At 42.5% G+C, this 21226-nt stretch overlaps 1 protein-coding gene across 1 annotated transcript; it reads right to left on the bottom strand.

The window, feature by feature from the left end:
• Positions 1–37: 37 nt before the first annotated feature.
• Positions 38–19075, bottom strand: LOC119001087 (NACHT, LRR and PYD domains-containing protein 1). The gene is made up of 2 exons (XM_037066283.1): positions 18824–19075; positions 38–886 (listed from the first exon to the last, which is right to left on the bottom strand). Exons 1-2 carry the CDS (start codon positions 19032–19034, stop codon positions 588–590), a joined length of 510 nt encoding a protein of 169 aa, XP_036922178.1. The 5' UTR covers positions 19035–19075; the 3' UTR covers positions 38–587.
• Positions 19076–21226: the final 2151 nt, after the last annotated feature.

Here is a 21226-nt window from a genome sequence, read left to right on the forward strand (position 1 = left end):
GCTTGTGTAGTCGCACAAACTGAAATTTCTTTTCTTCATCGTCTATGGCCTAAGGAGCACACAGAACACTGATTAGAGACGATGGTCTGGATCTGGCTCAGAGAGTCTGCCCAGTGGAATCTTGTCCAAGCAAAGTGAGGTGGTGCTTCCACACGTTTCTGTGTATGGAAGAGGCTACACCCTCCATGGCATGCTGATGCCCTGGTGACCTGCACCCCCTCCCACATGACTGCCAATCGTGGAGACCCACAGCTTGCCTCAGCCATGTGTGGGATCTGATTTGGGTAAAACTAGGAAAGAAATGAGAATGGAAGAAGAGGACAGTTCTGGGTGTGGAACCCTCCCATCCTCTGACCCCTGGAAAGGGGCTGATGAAGTGTGAGTGACAACTGATGAGTGATGTGCCCATGGTGAGTGAGGGAGCAGTGAACCTGGCTGGGGGAGGCCTTAGGGGCCCAGGAGTCCAGTCCATGGCTAAGGAGAGGCAGGATTACTCATCTCTTTAAATTTTCCTGCTCTTAAGAGGTTGATCCTTATGCCCCATTGACCCATCTAGGGGGGCTGCGTGGGTGTCTCTCATGTCTCTGTCAGCCCACCCTGGCCTGGCCTTTCTGGTTTGGTGCCACCTTGCGAATGGAGCAGTCATTGGGAATCAGGTAGAGGTGGAAGGTGACGTCCTCATGCTGGAGGTGATGGTAGAGCAGCACATTGGAGGTGATGGGAATGGGCAGGACAGCGTGGATAATTCTCAGTAGAACTCCGATGGGAGAGAAGCTGGGGTTCTCCAGGACTACGTAGTGTGGCTCCACCCTGGCTGGCTTCTCCAGGACTATCCCCTCCTCTTTCATGTGGGCCACTTGGAACCAGGATTTGTCCACATTTTTTCCTGAAAAGAATGAATTTGAGAAACAAGGATTTAATGCCCTCATGGAGTCAGGCTATGCAGGGGCAGTGTGGTCCTCAGGTGCAGGCTCAGTGGCCTCCCTGAGGGACCCAGCTAGGAGAGCCAGCAGGCCTGGGCCTGGGTTTTATTGGAGCTGCTGGTACAGGTTCTCTAGAGAGGCAGCACCTACGATAGCCCCTCAAGCTAGACCTATACTCAGTCCCTGGTCCTGGGTCTGGGAAACGTATTGACCCATGGTTACCTGGGCTGGATTCTGTAACAGTGAGGTCTGGTGAGTGAAGCTTGCAGGCCTGACTTCTCACAGGTAGAGAACAGTAAGCAGAAAGTACAGTGGGGAATGGAGTGCACATGGGTAGTGTACCTTTGTGGAGTGTCTGTCGTGAACCCTTCAGATCCTCCTCTTTGTGGAAGAACCTCCTTTGCCCTCATTGTGTGGGTCTTGGCAGGACTCAACCTTGGTCTTCCACTTGGGAAGCTGCTGCCACCATGACACAGGTGTGTAACCAGCACTTGACTAAGTGGATGCTCCTAACCAGGACCTTGATCTAGAGGTGGTGACACACAGGTGACAGGACAGATCTTCTTTTGGCAGCAGCCATGGATATAAGAGTTAAGGAGCCACCATGGCAGGAGGGATGTGATCTGCAGGGGCTGTGTCTGCAGCAGACTTGTCTCCATTTTTCTTGTGAAATCTTTGACTTCTCAGCATTTTTGGTTATTGTTCTTTTTCGTCCCTTTCATATACCTTTTCTTTTTAAAAAAGTATGTTTTATTGATTATGCTATTACAGTTTTCCCAGTTTTCCCTTTTATCCCCCCACCTCTGCACTCCCAATCCTCTAGCATTTCCCCCACTCTTAGTTCATGTCCATGGGTTGTACATATAAGTTCTTTGAGTTGTCTGTTTCCTATACCATTCTTAACCTCCCCCCGTGTATTTTACGCCTACCATTTATGCTTCTTATTCCCTGTACCTTCTCCCCTATTCTTTTCCTCTTCCTTCCTACTGAAAACCCTCCATGCAGTCTCCATTTCTATGATTCTTTCCTTTTCTAGTTGTTTGCTTAGTGTTTGTTTTCATTGTTTTTTTTTCTTTTTTGGTTTAATTGTTGATAATTGTGAGCTTGTTATCATTTTACTGTTCATAGTTTTTGATCTTCTTCAATTTCTTAGATAAGTCCCTTTAACAGTTCATATAAGGGCTTGGTGATGATGAATTCCTTTAACTTGACCTTATCTGGGAAGCACTTTATCTGCCCTTCCATTCTAAATGAAAGCTTTCCTGGATAGAGTCATTTTGGATGTAGGTTTTTGCTTTTCATGACTTCGAATATTTCTTTCCAGCACTTTCTTACCTGTAAGGTTTTTTTTTTTTTTTTTTTTTTTTGGGAAATCTGCTGATAGTCTTATGGGCACTCCTTTGTAGGCAACTCTCTTTTTTTCTTGCTGCTTTTAAGATTCTCTTTATCTTTAATCTTGGGTAATTTAATGATAATGTGTCTTGGTGTGTTGCTGTTTAGGTCCAATTACTTTGGGACTCTGGGCTTCCTGGACTTCCTGGAAGTCTGTTTCCTTCACCAAATTGGGGAAGTTTTCCTTCCTTATTTGTTCAAGTATGTTTTCAATTTCCTTTTTTTCTCTTTCTTTTTAATATATTTTATTGATTATGCCATTACAGTTGTCCATTTCCCCCCTTTATTCCCCTCCATCCTGCACACCCCTTCCCCCACCATTCCCCCTCCCTTTAGTTTATGTCCATGTGTCACAAGTTCTTTAAATTCTATATTTCCCATACTATTCTTGTCCCTGCCCCTGTCTATTTTCTACCTACTGTCTATGCTACTTATTCTCTGTACCTTCCCCCCTTCTCCTCCTCCCACTCCCCTGTTGCTCACCCTCCATGTGATCTCCATTTCTATGGTTCTGCTCCTGATCTAGCTGTCCTCTTGGTTTGCTTTTGTTTTAGGCGTGGTTGTTAATAACTGTGAGTTTGCTGTCCTTTCACTGTTCATATTTTTATCTTCTTTTTCTTAGATAGATCCCTTTAACATTTCCTGTAATCAGGGCTTGGTGATGATGAACTCCTTGAATTTGATCTTATCTGAGAAGCATTTTATCTGCCCTTCCATTCTAAATGAAAGTTTTGCTGGATAAAGCAATCTTGGTTGTAGGTCTTTGGATTTCATGACTTGGAATACTTCTTTCCAGCCCCTTCTTTCTTGCAAGGTCTCTTTTGAGAAATCTGCTGACAGTCTGATGGGCACTCCTTTGTAGGTGACTGTCCTCTTATGTCTTGCTACTTCTAGGTTTCCTTCATTTTAATCTTGGCTAATGTAATTATGATGTGCCTTGGTGTGTTCCTTCTTGGGTCCAACTTCTTTGGGACCCTCTGAACTTCCTGGATTTCCTGGAAGACTATTTCTTTTCCCAGACTGGGAAGTTCTCCTTTATCATTTTTTCAAATAAGTTTCCCACTCATGGCTGTTCCTCTTCCCCTTCTGGTACCCCTATAATTCGGATGTTGGAACATTTGAAGATGTCCTGGAGGTTCCTAAGCCTCTCCTCATTTTTTTGAATTCTTATTTCTTCATTCTTTTCTGTTTGGTCATTTTTTTCTTCCTTCTGGTCCACTCCCTTGATTTGAGTCCCAGTTTCCTTTCTATCACTATTGGTTTCCTGTGCATTTCCCTTCATTTCAATTAGTTTAGCCTTCATTTGTTCCTCTAATTTGTGACTAAAATCAACTAGTTCTGTGAGCACCCTGATCACCAGTATTTTGAACTGTGCATCTGATAGGTTGGCTATCTCTTGGTCACTTAGAGTTATTGGCTCTGGGGCTTTGAGCTGTTCTTGAGCCATAATGTTTTGGTCTTGTTGTGCCTGTTACATATGAGGGGCGGAGCCTTAGGTGTTCACCAGGGTGGGGCAACCCAGTCACTGGGTTGTGACATTGTATGTGGGGGCGGGGTCAGAGAGGGGCAATGGCATTTGTTGCACTCTCTCTTGGATTTCGGTCCCCTTTGTTGCTTCCTGCAAGCAAACCTGGCCCCCCTGGTGCCAGCTCCTGGGTGTGTGGGCCTGTGCACCCTCCAGGACCCTGTGGGTCTCTCCAACAAACTTTCTGTGAGCCTGGGAGCCTCTCCTGGCACCTCGACCAGGAAAGTCTTTCCAGTTGGTGATTTCAGGCTCTAATTCCCATTGCTGGGGCCCTAGCCTGAGCAGTCTGTTTCACTGCTCACTCCTTCACTCAGTTTATCTGTGCGCAAATGTGTGACCATGGTCAGCCAGCCTTTTTGTGCCTTCACTGGGTCCGCCCATTGCCACCACACACCTGGGATCTGCCAACCATTGCCTGCGCTCTGGGGCAATCTGGCCGATCTTTCCTGCCCAACCATGTTCCATGAGCCACTGACTCCACTCCTCTTACCGGTCTGGCTGAATGGTTCACTGTTGTTGGACTTTCGCCATACAGTTCAATTTTCTGTGTTTTGGTTGTGTTTTTGTTACTAAAACTTTGTTGTCTTTAAACTTGGTGTGTGAGGAGGCACAGAGTTTCCACCTATGCCTCCATCTTGGCCAGAAGTCCCTAAGTTTTCAATTTCTTACTCTCGTTCTTCTACTCCTGGCACCCCATAATTTGGATATTGGAACATTTAAAATTGCCCCTGAAGTTCATAAGGTTCTCTTAACTTTTTTGAATTCTTGTTTCTTCATTCTGTTCCAGTTGGCTGTTTATTTCTTCCTTTCATTCCAAATTGTTGATTTGAGTCCTGGTTTCCTTCCCTTCACTGTTGGTTCCCTGAATGTTTTGCTTTATTTCACTTTGGATAGTCTTCATTTGTTCTTTCATTTTTTGACCAAGCTCAATCAGTCTGTGAGCTGATTACCAATGTTGATTACCCATGTTTTGAATTCCACATCAGATAGGTTGGCTATCTCCTCATCACTTAGCTCTCTTCCTGGAGCTTTGCTCTGTTCTTTAACTTGGGCCATATTTCTTTGCCTAGCTTGTTAAGTTGTAAGGGGGAGGGCCTTAGGTATTCACCAGGGCAGGGCAACCCTCTTTGCTGCATTGTGGTGCTGTATGTGGGGTAGGGGCCAGAGAGGGAACAATGCAACTCATCTGCTGGGCTCTAGCCCCACTTTCCAACAAACTCTCTTGTGAGACTGGGAGTTTCTCCCACTGTGGCAACCCATGCCATAGTCCACAGTCAGCTTTGAGTCTCAGTTTCCTGTTCAGCCAGCCCCACCCACAGGGTCTGCTAACTTGCTCCGGGTTCCCTCCATCCACCTATCTGCATGTCTCCTTGCCTCTCTCCTACTGGTCTGGTTGACTGTTTCTTTAATCCTTTGGTTGTTGAAGTTCCATGCAGTTTGATTTTCTGGCACTTCTGATTATTTATTGATTTTAGATTGGCTGTTATCCTCCTTTTGATTGTGCAAGGAAGTAAAGGTTTTCTAACTACACCTCCATCTTGGTGAGAATTCCCCCCCTTTTTTCCTTTAAGGTTGCCTTATAATTTGCTAGGCGTCAAGCTATTCAATATACTCCCTATCTGCCTAAGTCATCCAGTGTTGTTTTCTTTGATTGCAGCCAAGATCTATGACCAGTACACCACATGCAAACATTGACACAATGAGAGAGAGCTTGAGGGATGAAGACTCATAATAGGAGAGTCACTGGCCCAGGTGTCAGAGGTCCTGGCTCCATTGCTGCATTGCCTGGTAACTGCTGCAATGAAGGAGGTTTCTGGGCAACTGAAGGACACCCAGGAAGTCTCACAGGCTCTCAGTCTCAGTGGGCACCAATGGGAACATTGCTGATTGATGTAAATCCCAGGAAGGACCGTGGAGATAGTTACTTAAGTTTTCTCAAACCTTGCTTTTCAAAAATCTCCCTATTGGACAATTAGGTTTTTAAAAAATATTTCAGAGTAAAAATGTCTCAGATGTCAAAGAAAAGTTTGGTTCTCAACACGATAGCCCTTTCATGTTGATACCTGCATAATCCATTACACATCTCTTAGGTGTACTTAGTTTTCCAAGAAATTGCTTCTCATACAGCCTTCCAAAACACATTAAGTTCCATAAATGAGGTTGCATTGTAAAAATTGTTTCTGTTTTTCAAGAAAAATAATACCATAGTGATATACCCACCTGATGAAATGCAGAAGCATTCACCTCTGACCCCACCAAGCAGTGCAACTGGGAAAGATCATTACCATCTTTCCCTGTACCGTGAGTCTTTCTCTGCAGCAGCACCTCTTCATGGTGCCATTACAGCAAGGAGCTTTGTCTCCTGTCTTTCTCTTGCTGCTTTGCATGGTCACAAGCCACTGTAGACCTTTCCAAGGACTGCAGCACATGATCCCTCCCAGTGATGCAGCATCCCTGGCTCACCGCTCCCTTCTCATTTCAGCCCTGAGGTTGCTTCCACCTGAGCGCCATGATAAACAGTCCTGTGATGCACATGTTTCTGCAGAGAATCTGTCTATTTCCCTTAGGGTAGCACCTAGGAATCGATAAAGTCCCAAGCGATGTGAAAAGTGTGTGAAAGGATGAGAACATTTGTATGAGTTGCCATATTTTGCACAGTTGCTTCTCTAAGAGGTGGGGCATTTGGCACTGCCTTGGTGACACTCAGTGGATAAGGTCACCTTGCTCTCCAGAAAATGGGAATGTCCTCAAGTGTCAGATGAGGGAACTATAACCTGTGGAGCAATGTGCTTTTCTCAAAGTCATGAGCCAGTCAGAGCCTTGGTGTGAGATCCCTGCACTCTGATCACAGTCCCCACGGCCCCTGCAGACACTCTGTGCCTCGCTAACATTGGCTGAATTCTGGAAGATGCTGTGTGTGCATCCAACTGGCCTTCTTGCTGTGATGACCAACTGTGCAGCTTGCCTTGGACTGAGAGGGTTAAGAACTTTATGTAGGAGCTCACCACTGAAGGTAAAAAAACAGCCCTTGCCCAATTCCTGAATGAGACCACAGTTAGGCCCTGAGTTTTTCATTTTCAGGAAAGCAGCAGCTTCAGCCCAGACAGCGGGCAACAGGGAAACCTAGAAAGGGCTTGGTTTCTTGGTTGGGCCTGGCTCAGTGAGCTGCAATGAGACTGTGTGCATTTTTGTACAGTATCCCAAGAGAACACGTCCTGTCTGGTTACAGGGTGAGGTCCAGAACACAGTGAAGAGAAAGTTTTTTGGACATTGGCTTGGACAGACCTGGGATGGGTATGGGTGGAGCTGATTTTTCTGGTGGTCATATACCTGGGTTANATAATTTGCTAGGCGTCAAGCTATTCAATATACTTCCTATCTGCCTAAGTCATCCCTATCTGACAGCGGGCAACAGGGAAACCTAGAAAGGGCTTGGTTTCTTGGTTGGGCCTGGCTTAGTGAGCTGCAATGAGACTGTGTGCATTTTTGTACAGTATCCCAAGAGAACACGTCCTGTCTGGTTACAGGGTGAGGTCCAGAACACAGTGAAGAGAAAGTTTTTTGGACATTGGCTTGGACAGACCTGGGATGGGTATGGGTGGAGCTGATTTTTCTGGTGGTCATATACCTGGGTTAGAATCCCACCTCTGGTCCAACACCTTCACCTCTCTGAGCTTCAGTTCTTCATGTGTATAATGGGGGAAACCATAGTTCCTAGCTCACTGTCATTAGGAAAATGAAGATGATATGAATATACATGGAGCTGCCTTGCATGATATCAGACAAAGAGTGCTCAGTAATTGTCCACAGTTGTAATCACAAACCATGTCTCAGGGGCCCTCAAAAGAAAGTGCCACCACTTGGTGAATTCACTCCTTTCCTGATGTGGCCTTTAGTCTCAAAGCTCAAATTCCTTGTGTTGGACAGTTTCTCTTCCTTGAGCAAATTCTATTTTTCAGGCCAACCAGAGGTAAGCATGAGACAGACAAAGGCAAGGGTAAGGTCTCCTCAGTAGAAGCTGAGGTCAGCTCACCCACACTCAAGACAGTGGTGTGACTGGGGAGCAGGAGCTAAGGCACATCTTGTCCTCTCAGGCCCCGTTGTTATATTCTGGTTCCAGGCCTTATACATAGGAAGTGTGTCCTGCTGAAATACCCTGGTGTGAGCAGGGAGTGGTAGTATAGCCCCGAGCATTCCAAGTCAAGAGTAGACCAGGTTCTATCCTTGATGGTCAGAGCTGAATGTAATGACTCCACTGGCCAAACCCCTGTCTCCATGACAGAGCCCTTGGAGATGCCCTGGCTCAAGGTTTCACTCTGCAGAAGGGGCAGGATGTTTGTTGTGGTGGCTTATTCATCAGTCTATAGAATGTCAGGTGGGAGGAAGTTACCTGTCTCAGCTTGTTGTAGGAGCCCTCAGCACCTGCTCCTCAACTTTCCCATGTGAATGGGATTCTACAGTGCCTGAGCTTCACTTAGCATACTATTCTGAAGGTTCATCCACGTTGTTGCAAATGGCAGTATGTTGTGTTTTCTTGTGGCTGAGTAGTATTCCATTGTGAATATGAGGCACATCTCTTTTATGCAATTCTTTATCAAAGGACACCTTTGTTGTCTCAAAGTCTTGGCCCTGTGAATAATGCTTCAATTAACAGAGGTGTATATATACCTTTGTGAATACATGTGCTTTGAATTTGGGGGTAAATGGACAGGAAAGGGATTGCTGGGATATATGGTAACTTTATTCTCAGATTTTTGAGGAACTGTCAGACTGTTTTCCATAGTGGCTATACCAGTCTACATTCCCACCAGCAGTGAATGAGGGTTCCCCTTTCTCTACAACCTCTCCAACACTTGGCATTACTTGTCTTGCTGATAACAGCCATTCTAACAGGTGTGAGGTGGTATCTCATTGTAGTTTTGATTTGCATTTCCCTAATAGACAGTGAGGTTGCACATCTTTTTATATATCTGTTGGTCATCTGTATGTCTTCTTGGAAGAGATGTCTGTTCAGGTCCTGCATCCATTTTTCATTTGGATTGTTTGTTTGTTTGGTGTTGAGTTTTATGGGTTTTTTCTTTATTTTTAAAAAAGATTTTATTTATTTGTTTATTTATTTATTTATTTATTTATTTTAGAGAGGGGGAGAGGGAGAAAAAGAGAGAAAGAAATATCAATGTGTGGTTGCCTCTGACATGCCCCTTGCTGGGGACCTGGCCTGCAACCCACACATATGCCCTGACTGGGAATCGAACCACGATCCTTTGGTTCACACGCCAGCGCTCAATCCACTGAGCTATGCCAGCCAGGGCCATGACTTCTTTATATATATTGGACAGTAAACCTTTGTTGGAGCTGTTGTTCACAAGTATCATATTCCATTCAGTTGGTTGCCCCTTTGTCCTGTTGTCAGCTTCTCTTGCTGTGCAGAAGATTTTGGTTTCATACAGTTAATTAATCCCATTAATGAATTTTTTCATTTATTCCTCTGCCTTTGGCATCTAATTCATAACATGTTCTCAGTGACCAAGGTGAAGTTTAGTACCTACATTTTCTCCTATGTAATTTATTGTTTCCGATCTTCTATTTAGTCTTTGAACTATGTTGGATTAATTTTTGTTCTTGGGGACACACTGTATTCTGTTTTTATTCTTTTGCATGTGGCTTTCCAATCCTCCTGGCAACATTTATTGAAGAGGCTTTCTTTTCTCCATTGTATGTTTCTGGCTCCTTTGTTGAAAACTACCTGCCCATACAGCTGTGGTTTTATATCTGGTTTCTACATTCTGTCCCATCCATGTCTGTGTGTGTTTTTCTTGCAATACCATGCTTTTTTGAACATAGTAGATTTGTAGTACAATTTGAAGTCAGTAGTGTGATACCTCTTGCTTTGTTCATTTTCCTCAGAATTGCTTTGGCTATTTTGGATCTTTTTGGTTCCATATAAATCTGAAGATTTTTTGTTTTATTTCTTTAAAAAGATGACATTGGGATTTTGGTGGAGGCTGCATTAAATATGTAATTGCCTTGGGTATTATGTCCATTTTGACTATGTTGATCCTTCCAATCAATAAACATGGAACATTCTTTCCATTTTGTTATATCTTTTTCAATATCTTTTAATAATATGTTGTAGTTTTCAGTATCTAGGTCTTTTACATCCTTTGTTACATTTATCCCCAGGTATTTTATTCCTTTGGTTGCGATTGCAAATAAAATCATTTTATTCTTTTCTTTTTCTGAAGCTTCCTTGTTGGTGTACAGGAAAGCAGTGGGTTTTTGTCCATTGATTTTGTTTCCTGTCACTTCACTGTATTTGTGTGTTGCTTCCAATAGTTCTTGATGGAGTCTTTTGGATTTTCTATGTATAGAATCACTTCATCAGCAAAAAGTGACACTTTTAGTTCTTTCTCTTCGATTTGGATGCCTTTTATGTTTTTCTCTTGCCTTATGGTTCTGGCTGAGACGTCCAGAACTACGTTGAATAAGAGGGGTGATAGTGGCATCCTTGTCTTGTTCCTGATTTTGGAGGGAAAGTTTTGGTTTTTCACCATTGAGTATGATACTGGCTGAGTGTTCATCACATATGGTCTTTATTATGTTGAGATAGTTTCCTTCTATTCCTATTTTGTTGAGTGTTTTAATCATAAATGAATATCGTGCCTTATTAAATGCTATTTCTGCACCTACTCATACAATTGTATGATTTGTTCCTTTCTTTCGTTAATGTGTGTATTATACTAATTGATTTGCATATGTTAAACTATCCTTTACCCCTGGGACAAACCCCAGTTGATTGTGATGCTTTATTTTTACATTGACAGTTGTATTTGATGTGCTGGTATTTTGTTTAGAATTTTTCATCTGTACTCACTAGAGATATTGGTCTGTAGTTTTCTTTTTGTGTGTTATCCTTGCCAGGTTTTGATATCAGGGTTCTTCTGGCCTCATCAAATATGTCAGGATGTATTGCCTCTTCAAATTTTTGGAAGCATTTGAGAGGATATGTTTTAAATCTTCTGTGAATATTTGGTAGAATTCACTAGTGAATCAGTCTGGCCCTGGACTTTTATTTTTGGGGAGGTTTTTGATGGTTGTTTTAAATTCCTTGTGCTGATCAGTCTATTTAGATTTTCCAGTTTTCCATGATTTATTCTAGAAAGGTTATGTATTTCCATGGAACTTATCCATGTTCTATGTTATTGAATTTGATGGCCTATAATCTTTTGTACCATTCCAGAACGATCCTTTGTATCTCAGCAATGTCTGTAGAAACTTCTCCTCTTTCATTTCTGATTTTGTTTGCATGGGTCTTTTCCCCTTATTCCTTAGTGAGTCTAGCCAGGGGTTTATTAATTTTATTACTCTTTTCAAGAAATCAGATCTTTGTTTTATTAATTGTTATGTAGTCTTTTGTTTTCTATATCACTCAATTCTGCTCTAATTTTTATCATTTCTGTTTTTTTTTTCTGCTGACTTTGAATTGCCTTTGTTCTCTTTCTAGATCTTTAAGGTGTAATGTTAAATAGTTTATTTGGAATTTCTGTTGTTTCTTGAGACAGGCCTGTAATAATATGAATGTCCCTGTTGTTACTGCTTTCACTGAATCACAGAAGTTTTTATGTTGTATTGTCATTCTTATCCATCAGTATATGTCTTTTCACCTCACCTTTTATTTCCTTTGACCCAGTCATGTTTTAGTAGTATGTTGTCTAACTTCCAAATATTTGTGGGTTTCTTTACTTCCTCTTTGCAACTGATTTCTAATTTTAAGGCATTGTGGTCAGAGAATATGGTTGGTATCATTTCATTCTTCTTGCGTTTGTTGAGGCTCGTTTTGTGACCCAGCACAGGAGCTATCCTTGAGAATGTCCCATGTGCACTGAGAAGAATGTGTAGTCTGATGATCTGGGATGAAGGACTCTGTATATGTCAATTCTGTCCATTTGATTTAAGGTGTGATTTAAGGTTGATAATACTTGATTGACTTTCTGTTTGCATGATCTATCTGGAGTTGCCAGTGGAAGATGAAGGTCCGCAACCACGACTGTGTTTTGGACTGTTTCTCCCTTTAGCTCTATGAATTATTGCTTTATAAATTTTGATGCTCCTTGATGGGGTGCCTACATATTAAGAAGTGTTTTCTTCTTGATGTAGTGTCCTTTTACCATTGTAACATGTTCATTTTTGTCTCTTTTTACCTTTGTTATCTTGAAATCTATTTTGTCAGATATCAGTATGGCTACAGATGCTTTTCTGTGGAGGTTATTTGCCTGGAGAAATATTTTACACCATTTCACTTGCAATCTACCTTTGTCTTTGCAGCTTAGATGTGTCTTTGAAGGCAGTGCATGGTTGAGTTTTGTTTTTTGATTTAATGTCTTAGTCTGCACCCCTTCACTGGTGAATTCAGTTCATTTACATTGATGGTAATTGTTGATGTATGAGTATTTCTTGCAGCCATTTGATCCTTTGTTTTCTGGTAGCCTCCATAGTTTCTTTTCCTTTGTGTTTCTGCCAATTGATTTTGTTTGGTGGTATTCCATACATCTTCGCTGTTTTCTCTGTTTTAAAGCTATGTTTCTCAGTTTTGATTTTTTTTGATGGGTGTGTTACCATTAAGTTGATTTAAAAAGTTGCAGGACTTCTGGCCAAGATGGAGGTGTAGGTGGAAACACTGTGCCCCTCCCACAACTAAATTTAAATTTACAGCAAAGTTTTAGAAACAAAAACGCAGCCAAAACAGTGAAAATTGAACTGTACAGAAGTCCAACAACAATGAACCATACAGCCAGGCTGGTAAGAGGGGCGGAGTCAGTGGCAGAGTGGGATCAGGCTGGAAAGATCATTTGGTCTGACCAACCCAGGAGCAGAGGCAGAGGTGGTTGGTGGATCCCAGGAGTGGGGTGACAATGGGCAGACCCAGTGAGGGTGCAGGGCAGCTGGCTGACTGTGGTCACACATTCATGCATAGATAAACCAAGCAAAGGAGTGAACAGTGAGACAGACTGCTCAGGCTAGGGCCCCAGCAATGGAAATTAGAGCCTGAAAGCACCAACTGGAAAGACTTTCTCCCAGTTGAGGGGCCTGGAGAGGCTCCCAGGCTCACAGAGAGTTCGTTGGAGAGACCCATAGGGTCCTAGAGAGTACATGGGCCCACACAACCGGGAACCAGCAACAGAGGGGCGCAATTTGCTTGTGGGAAGCCGCAGAGGAGACATAAATCTGAGAGAGAGCAGAGCGGAGCAAAGCACCATTTTTTTTTACCCTCTCTGACCCCGCCCCCACATACAATGTCACAACCCAGTGACTCGGTCCACTGGCCCTGGTGAACACCTACGGCTCCGCCCCTCATATGTAACAGGCACGACAAGACCAAAACATTATGGCTCAAGAACAGCTCAAAGCCCCAGAGCTAATAACTCTAAGTGACCAAGAGATAGCCAACCTATCAGATGCACAGTTCAAAATACTGGTGATCAGGGTGCTCACAGAACTAGTTGATTTTAGTCACAAATTAGAGGAACAAATGAAGGCTAAACTAATTGAAATGAAGGGAAATGCACAGGAAACCAATAGTGATGGAAAGGAAACTGGGACTCAAATCAAGGGAGTGGACCAGAAGGAAGAAACAAATGACCAAACAGAAAAGAATGAAGAAACAAGAATTCAAAAAAATGAGGAGAGGCTTAGGAACCTCCAGGACATCTTCAAATGTTCCAACATCCGAATTATAGGGGTACCAGAAGGGGAAGAGGAACAGCCACGAGTGGAGAACTTATTTGAACAAATGATAAAGGAGAACTTCCCAGTCTGGCAAAGGAAATAGTCTTCCAGGAAATCTAGGAAGCTCAGAGAGTCCCAAAGAAGGTGGACCCAAGGAGGAGCACACGAAGGCACATTATAATTACATTAACCAAGATGAAAATGAAGGAGAGAATTCTAGAAGCAGCAAGAGATAAGGGGATAGTCACCTACAAAGGAGTGTCCATCAGACTGTCAGCGGATTTCTCAAAAGAGACCTTACAGGTAAGAAGGGGCTGGAAAGAAGTATTCCAAGTCATGAAATCCAAAGACCTACAGCCAAGACTGCTCTATCCAGCAAAGCTTTCATTTAGAATGGAAGGGCAGGTAGAGTGCTTCTCAGATAAGGTCAAATTCAAGGAGTTCATCACCACCAAGCCCTTATTAGATGAAGTGTTAAAGGGACTTATCTAAGAAAAAGAAGATAAAAAATATGAACAGTGAAAGGACAGCCAACTCACAGTTCCTAACAACCACGCCTAAAACAAAAGCAAACTAAAAGGACAGCTAGATCAGGAGTGGAACCATAGAAATGGAGATCACATGGAGAGTTAGCAACAGGGGAGTGGGAGGAGGAGAAGGGGGGAGAAGGTAGAGAAAATAAGTAGCATAGACAGTAGGTAGCAAATAGACAGGGGGAAGGGCAGGAATACTATGGGAAATACAGAATCTAAAGAACTTGTGACACATGGACATGAATGAAAGGAGGGGGAATGTGGGGGAGGGGTGTGCAGGGTGGAGGGGTGTGAAGGGGGGAAATGGGACAACTGTAATGGCATAATCAATAAAATATATTTTAAAAGTTGCATATTTACAGTAGATTTTCTTTCCCTTTGAATGTATCTGATCTCTATTCTCCTCTGCCAGTTCAAACCTTTGCACCCTCCCCTTTTATGTTTCTTTGCCCCAAAGTATCCCTGTTTACATCGTAGGCATTTTTTTTGTACATTTACTCATGATGTTGTGAGCTTTTACTCTTTGTTTCAGGTAGAATAACTCCCTTGAATATTTCCTGCAGTGAACATTTTCTGGTGATAAATTTCCTGAGCTATGTATGGCTGGAAAGGTATTTTTTCCCTTCTATTTAAAGAATAATTTTGCTGGATATATTTATTCTTGGCTGGCAATTTCTGCCTTTTAGTATTTTGAATATTTGGTTCCACTCTTCTCTGGCTTATATTTTCTGGGAGAAATTTGATGATGACCTGATGGGCTTTCTTTTGTAGGTCACTTTCATTTTTCCTTGTGCTTCGAGAATTTTTTATTTTTCATTAATTTTTGACAGTTTTAATAACATGGGCCTTTTTGGATTAAATTTATGAGGTGTTCTGTTGTGTTTTGGATTTGAGGATCTAGTTCTTTTCACAAGTTTGGGAAGTTCTCGTCCAGTATTTGTTTGAATAGGCCCTCTGTTCCCTTCTCCCTCCCTTCTCCATCTGGTATACCTATAATTCACATATTGCTTTTTATGATTAGGCCAGACAGTTCTTGTAGAGCACTTTCATTTTTTTATGTTCAGTTCTCACGTGTTTCCTCTGCATAATTTCTAGATTCTTATCTTCAGTATCACTAATTCTTTCTTCCATCTGTGGGGGAATCTCTCTGTGTGGTTGTGGAGACTGTAGCCCCATGAGAGCAGGCCTCAAAAGAGGGCAGTGAGTCTCACTGGAAAACCAGGAATACAGGTGACATGCTTGACTCCACACTAACACTAAGGGTTCCCGTGGGAAATCAGGCCTGATAAATACATTGTATCCTTTGAGGCTTGTTGATATAAACTAGACAATTAAGTTCAAAGCATAAGGAGTGAACTCCTTGGGTCCTGAAACATGCCTTTACAACCATCTGACTTCAGCATGTCTCACAGACCCTGAGGCAGATCTCTGTGTTCCTTCATTTGTTATCTATAGATAACACCTGCTGACACTGATTGATGAGCTATGCTTGCATACTGTATACCCCTGCACATTCAGACCCTAGTAAAGCTGTTTTGGAGAAGGGCTGGGGGCATTCCCCACTAGAGGGTATCACCACCCCCTTTCTCCCTGGAACAACAAGATTATGTCTGGGGTGACTTATTCTCATCCATGACGGGGAAGAGCTCCATGGGATGGAGTTCTCCCACAACAGATTGGCTCTGTTTCGTATGCTCAGTAGTTTATTCCTGTTCTCCTTTATTGAATGGTTCATCTCCAGGGGTTCTGTTTGGTTCTTTTTAAAAATTTCAGTCTCTTTGGTAAAATACTCATTTTGTTCATTGAACTACGATCTTAAATTCTCTGTTATTTATATCACATATTTCCCTGTGTTCCAGTTTGCTTTCTGGAGACTTTCCATTTCTATTCTGAGATGCTCTACTCCCTTGGTTTTTCATGGTATTTACTGGGCTCCTTCTATGTCTAGGCATTCATGCATTGGTAATTCACTAGCAGATTTCTATGAAGAGGTCTTTCTACTATTTTCCAGCAGGTGGCAGGAAATCACAAGACTTTTTAGCTCTGTGAAATCCTAAAGCTGACCTCTGTGGCTGTAGTTAGCATGCCACATACAGCTGTGATATTTGGGGGTAGGGCTTGTTTTGCCAACTCAGTAATGTGATCTGCGATTTCCAATGGGTGACCCCCTGTGCCCCAACAGGGGATTGATCACCGAGGGAAATAAGGGTTTTGACGTAATTGTCCTTGGGTTTACAGATGACATGCTCGAACACCTGACAGCAAGGGTGCTGGGGAGGCAAAACCTGGGAGTTTAAGGGGTGTCAAAGCTCTGAGGCTCCTTTTGGTTGTTGGAAACACTGAACACGGGACAGATCAAAACTGCGGCAGAAACCCTGGGCCTTATCCTAGTTCAGGATTCCCAACTGCTTCAGCTGGCGCAGGCGCAGTTCGCACCGCTCACTCCTGCAGAAGTGCCCACTGAGACTCTGCTCCTCCCAGATGAAGGAAGCAGTGGCTACAGCCAGGTTCGACCCCTCTCTGAGCTAAACCCAATGCCAACTTGGGGCTGCAAGGCTGTGTCTGAGAATGCCTGAGCTCTCCTCCCTTCTCACCTTGCCTCTTGGCTCCCATTTGCCCACCTTTAGATACTTCCATGTGGGGATCTCTCAGGTCTGCTTACATGTTGAGAGGGAATCTTTCGTTAAGTCATAGCTGATCAAATCGTTGAACTTTCAAGGGCAGACGTCAAGGGGATCTCGTATGCCACCACTCCTCTGACGCTACCCCTCCTTTTTAAAACATAATTTTTCTGTGGTTGCAATTTGTGATTGACAGTTATTTTCTCAAAACTTTGAGAATATCATTTATGCCTTCTGCTTCTAAGTGCTTCTGCTGAAAAATCAGGCGATGTCCTAATTTCAGCACCTCGCTCAATAATCTTTCTGGCTGCCATTAAAACCTGCCCTGAAACTTTTGCATTTTGTGGATTCGCTATAATTGATTTAGTGCTGATTTATCACTTTCCTCTCTCCTGCTTTGGATTTTTAAGATTTCTCCTTGTTAGAATTGAGGGAAGACAAGGAGCTTCCCAGACAAGAAAAATGAAAGTTCATCATCATCAAACAGTATTATATGGAATATAATATTTTACATTATATGAAATATTACATTAAGGGACTTATTTTAGAAAAGGAAGATCAAAACTATAAAGAATAAAGTGGCATTAAATACAGATCTATCAACAAGTGAATCTAAAAAACAAACTAAGCACAAGAAGAATTATGGACAAGAAGAAGGTTTTGATGTTTGCTAGATGGGAGTGGGTGTGAGGGAATGGGTGAAGAAGTGAGGGATAAAGGACAAAGAGGCCATTGCTGGCGTGGCTCAGCTAAGTGCCAGCCTGTGAACAAAAAAGTCACAGGTTCAGTTCCCAGTCAGGGCACATGCTTGGGTTGCAGGCCAGGTCCCCAGGTGGGGGTGTATGTGAGGAAACTGATGGAGGTTTCTCTCACATGGATGTTTCTCTCCTTCTCTTTCTGCCTCCCTTCTCCTCTCTCTAAATAAATAAATGAAATCTTTTTTAAAAAAAGAAGTACAAATTGGTCGCTACAGAATAGTCCTGGAGATGTGGTGTACAGCATAGGAAATGGACTAGCCAAAGTACTTACATTCCTGACCCATGGATATGACTGATGGTGTGGGTATTGCCTGAGGGAGTGGGGAGTGCAGGGTGGAGGGAGGGCAGAGGGGGAAAGTTGAGAGAACTCAAATAGCATAATCAATAAAACAATTAAAAGAAAAAAATCATATCTTTCATCAATCCTAGTAATTTATTAGCAATTCTCTCTTTGAATATTACACCCTCTCCATTTTCTCTATAATATCCTCCCAAAATTCTGATTAAAAGTATGTTAGGCCTTCTAATAGTTTCTTCCATGTCAGTGTATCTTTTCTTATTTATGCTTTATTATATTTTCTGTCATTTTAGCTTGTTTTCACGAAGTTGGTTTATTGCTTGTTGTGCAAACTATAAAGACTATTTTTAGGACTAATACCTGGTATCTGAGATTTCTGTTGGTTCTCACATATGATGCCTTGTGGTTGGTTTCTGAGGTTTTTGACTGAGAGCCTATATCTTTTGTATCTGTGGGAAATCCTTGGAGGTGGGAGAGTTTGGGACAACCATGTAACCATTTATGTCTCTGTCTCCTACTGCGTGTCCCTCTTTTCTGGCTTGAGCTCTCCCATGGAGTCTGCTGACACTTTCTTCTGACTGTGATAGTACCAATGGCTTCCCATTTGTTGTCAGCCTCCAGGGACAGCAACCTTTCTTGTTTGTTCGCTTAGCATTACTTTGCAAACAGTCTTGTCTTTATAAAGTCTCTTTGAAAATCTTAACTGAGTGTGTCATGTGTTTCCTGATGGGACCAAAGTGACACAACCCACATGAAGAAAACTGTAAATGCTACTTATTATTGTTATAGAAGAGACTACTTTTGACTGAGGGAAACTTTCAAGTTATTCAGGCAAAAATAATTGCCATCCTTGGGAACAAAAATGTTTCAAAAAAGATGTGCCCAGAGCACTGTGGAATGAGAGAGAAAGCTGTCTGAACTTCTATAACCCTCCTTCAGTCTGTCTAAGGAAGCCACAAGCTTCCCCCCTCAGGACATTGGCAACTGACATCACTTCAAGCCCATTCTTACCACTGTCACCTACCCTCCACATCCTCCACTGCTTACCTTGGAGATCTACAAAGTGAGGGAGGGAGACAGCTTCCACGGCTCCTGGTTCAGCCTTGATGTCAAGCAGAGGCCCTGCCACCATCCAGCTGTGCTGTGGAATGATCTGGTTCATGAACTCTTTCCAGGCACAGAATTCAATCTCAATGGTCACTTGCTTCCTCACCACAAAGTGGAGTCCTGTGTTGGGCCAATGGTAGGAGCCACCCATGGGGAAGTGAACTCTGGGAGAACAGGGAGAGGCAGGCAGTGAATTACTCTACACAACCTCACTGAATTCCAACTGAATGCCTGACCCCATGCATGGCCCTGTGTGTTCAGCAGAGTGGCTGCGAGCTCAGATACCATTGTCAGAGGGATTTGAGTTTGAGTCCTGGCCTCTCAGCTCTCCACTGTAGATCCCTTAGCAGGTCATTGATGTCCTTCATCTGAGTTTTCTGATGTGTAACTAAATAAGAATAGCGCCATCTCCTGGAGTTGTGTGTGATAAGTGGCCTAATGGATGCTGACAGCTACTATGTGCCTGGGTGTGGTTAGCTGTTCTGTAATGATGATGGGAGTGATAATATAATAATAAAATAGAAAAGGGTTATTGTTTTTATAGGGCACATTTTTCTATAATTAAAGCAATTCATATGGTGCTATTAATGCTAACCTCTTGGAGCACAGAGAAACACCATACAGAGATCGTACACTTTACCCAGGTTCCCTGCAGGTAAAGAATGGGTCCCTGGGATGTGTCAGCTTCTGTGTGTGTAAGTTGGGGGTAATACTGTCTCCCAGCTGAGATCATGTCTGTGACAGTGAATGCCACTGTGTGATGTAAGAGCTGGGGAGTAAGATTATAGATATTTATTACTTATGACTGGGAACCCTTGGGAGGCAGGCCAGGGGTCCCTGTTACTGGTATACTTTGCACATAGTGGATATTTATATAAAAAGATCATATAGATGGAATTAGATTTATTAGACATAATAAACCAAAAGCAACATGTGGACTTTGTGTGGATCCTGATTGGAACAGACCACCTGCAAGGACACATCTCGGACAACTGAGTGAATTGGATACAGACTGGGTGTTAGATGACAAGGAAATAAGTTGTAAACACTGTGAGATATGATAATGGTGTTGTGGTTATGGAAGAAAGGGCCTTTATGTGTATTTTTCAAAGTGCATCAGAAAATATGTAAGGATGAATTACTTGATAACTTAGATTTAAAATACTGTAACAACAAAATGGGGGAAGTAGATAGTTGAAAGAAATTTGGTAAAAGGGTTGTTGGAGATGGGTAATTGGAAAGTGGAACTTCCTTATTTTAAAAAAATTATTATTATTTTTTAGTTAATTTTTTATGGTCGTTCAAGTATAATTATCTCCATTTCTCCCCCACCACTTTTCCCCACCCCAACCACCCCACCTCCCATTCTCCATCCTTCACCCTTTGGCTTTGTCCATGTGTCCTTTATACATGTTCTTGATGACCCTTCCCCTTTCTGCATCTGTTGTCCCTTCCCACCTCCCCTCTGGTTACTGTCAGTTTGTTCTTAATTTCACTGTCTCTGGTTATACTTTGCTTGTCTGTTTGTTTTGTAGATTAGGTTCCTCTTACAGGTGAGATCATATGGTATTTTTCTTTCACCATCTGGCTTATTTCACTTAGCATAATGCTCTCCACTTCCATCCATGCTGTCACAAAGGGTAGGAGCTCCTTCTTTCTCTCTGCTGTGCAGAATTCCATTCTGTAAGTGTACCATGGTTTTGTGATCCATTTATTAGGCTGCTTTCAGTACTTGGCTATTGCAAGTTGTGCTGCTATGAACATTGGGGTGAATAGGTTCTTTTGGATTTGTGTTTCAGGGTTCTTTTTCCCCCCTTTTTTGATTCCAGAACTGGAGCTTTTATTTTATTTTTTAAATATATTTTATTGATTATACCATTACAGTTGTTCTATTCCCCCCCTTCATTCCCCTCCACCCTGCATACCCCCTTCCCCACCATTCCCCCTTTAGTTTATGATCACGTGTCTCAAGTTCTTTAGATTCTATATTTCCCCTACTATTCTTGCCCTCCCCCTATCTGTTTTCTACCTACTATGCTATTTTCTGTACCTTCTCCCCTCTTCTCCTCCTCCCACTCCCCTGTTGCTAACCCTCCATGTGTTCTTCATTTCTATGGTTCCACTCCTGATCTAGCTGTCCTCTTGGTTTGCTTTTGTTTTAGATATGGTTGTTAACAACTCTGAGTTTGCTGTCCTTTCATTGTTCATATTTTTCATCTTCTTTTTCTTATATAAGTCCCTTTAACATTTCATATAATAAGGGCTTGGTGATGATGAAATCCTTGCATTTCATCTTATCCGAGAAGCACTTTATCTGCCCTTCCATTCTAAATGAAAGCTTTG

Source organism: Sturnira hondurensis, unplaced genomic scaffold (assembly GCF_014824575.4).
Source record: "Sturnira hondurensis isolate 20B ecotype Veracruz unplaced genomic scaffold, ASM1482457v3 Scaffold0016587, whole genome shotgun sequence".
Classification (NCBI taxonomy): domain Eukaryota; kingdom Metazoa; phylum Chordata; class Mammalia; order Chiroptera; family Phyllostomidae; genus Sturnira; species Sturnira hondurensis.

What these genes read in the sequence shown, in the direction of transcription:
- LOC119001087 (XM_037066283.1), bottom strand. Translation starts at nt 19,034, where the DNA reads ATGGGTGGCTCCTACCATTGGCCCAACACAGGACTCCACTTTGTGGTG. An exon ending in TCACTTTGTAGATCTCCAAG is followed by an intron (nt 887 to 18,823) that starts GTAAGCAGTGGA and finishes CATTCTTTTCAG; the next exon opens with GAAAAAATGTGGACAAATCC.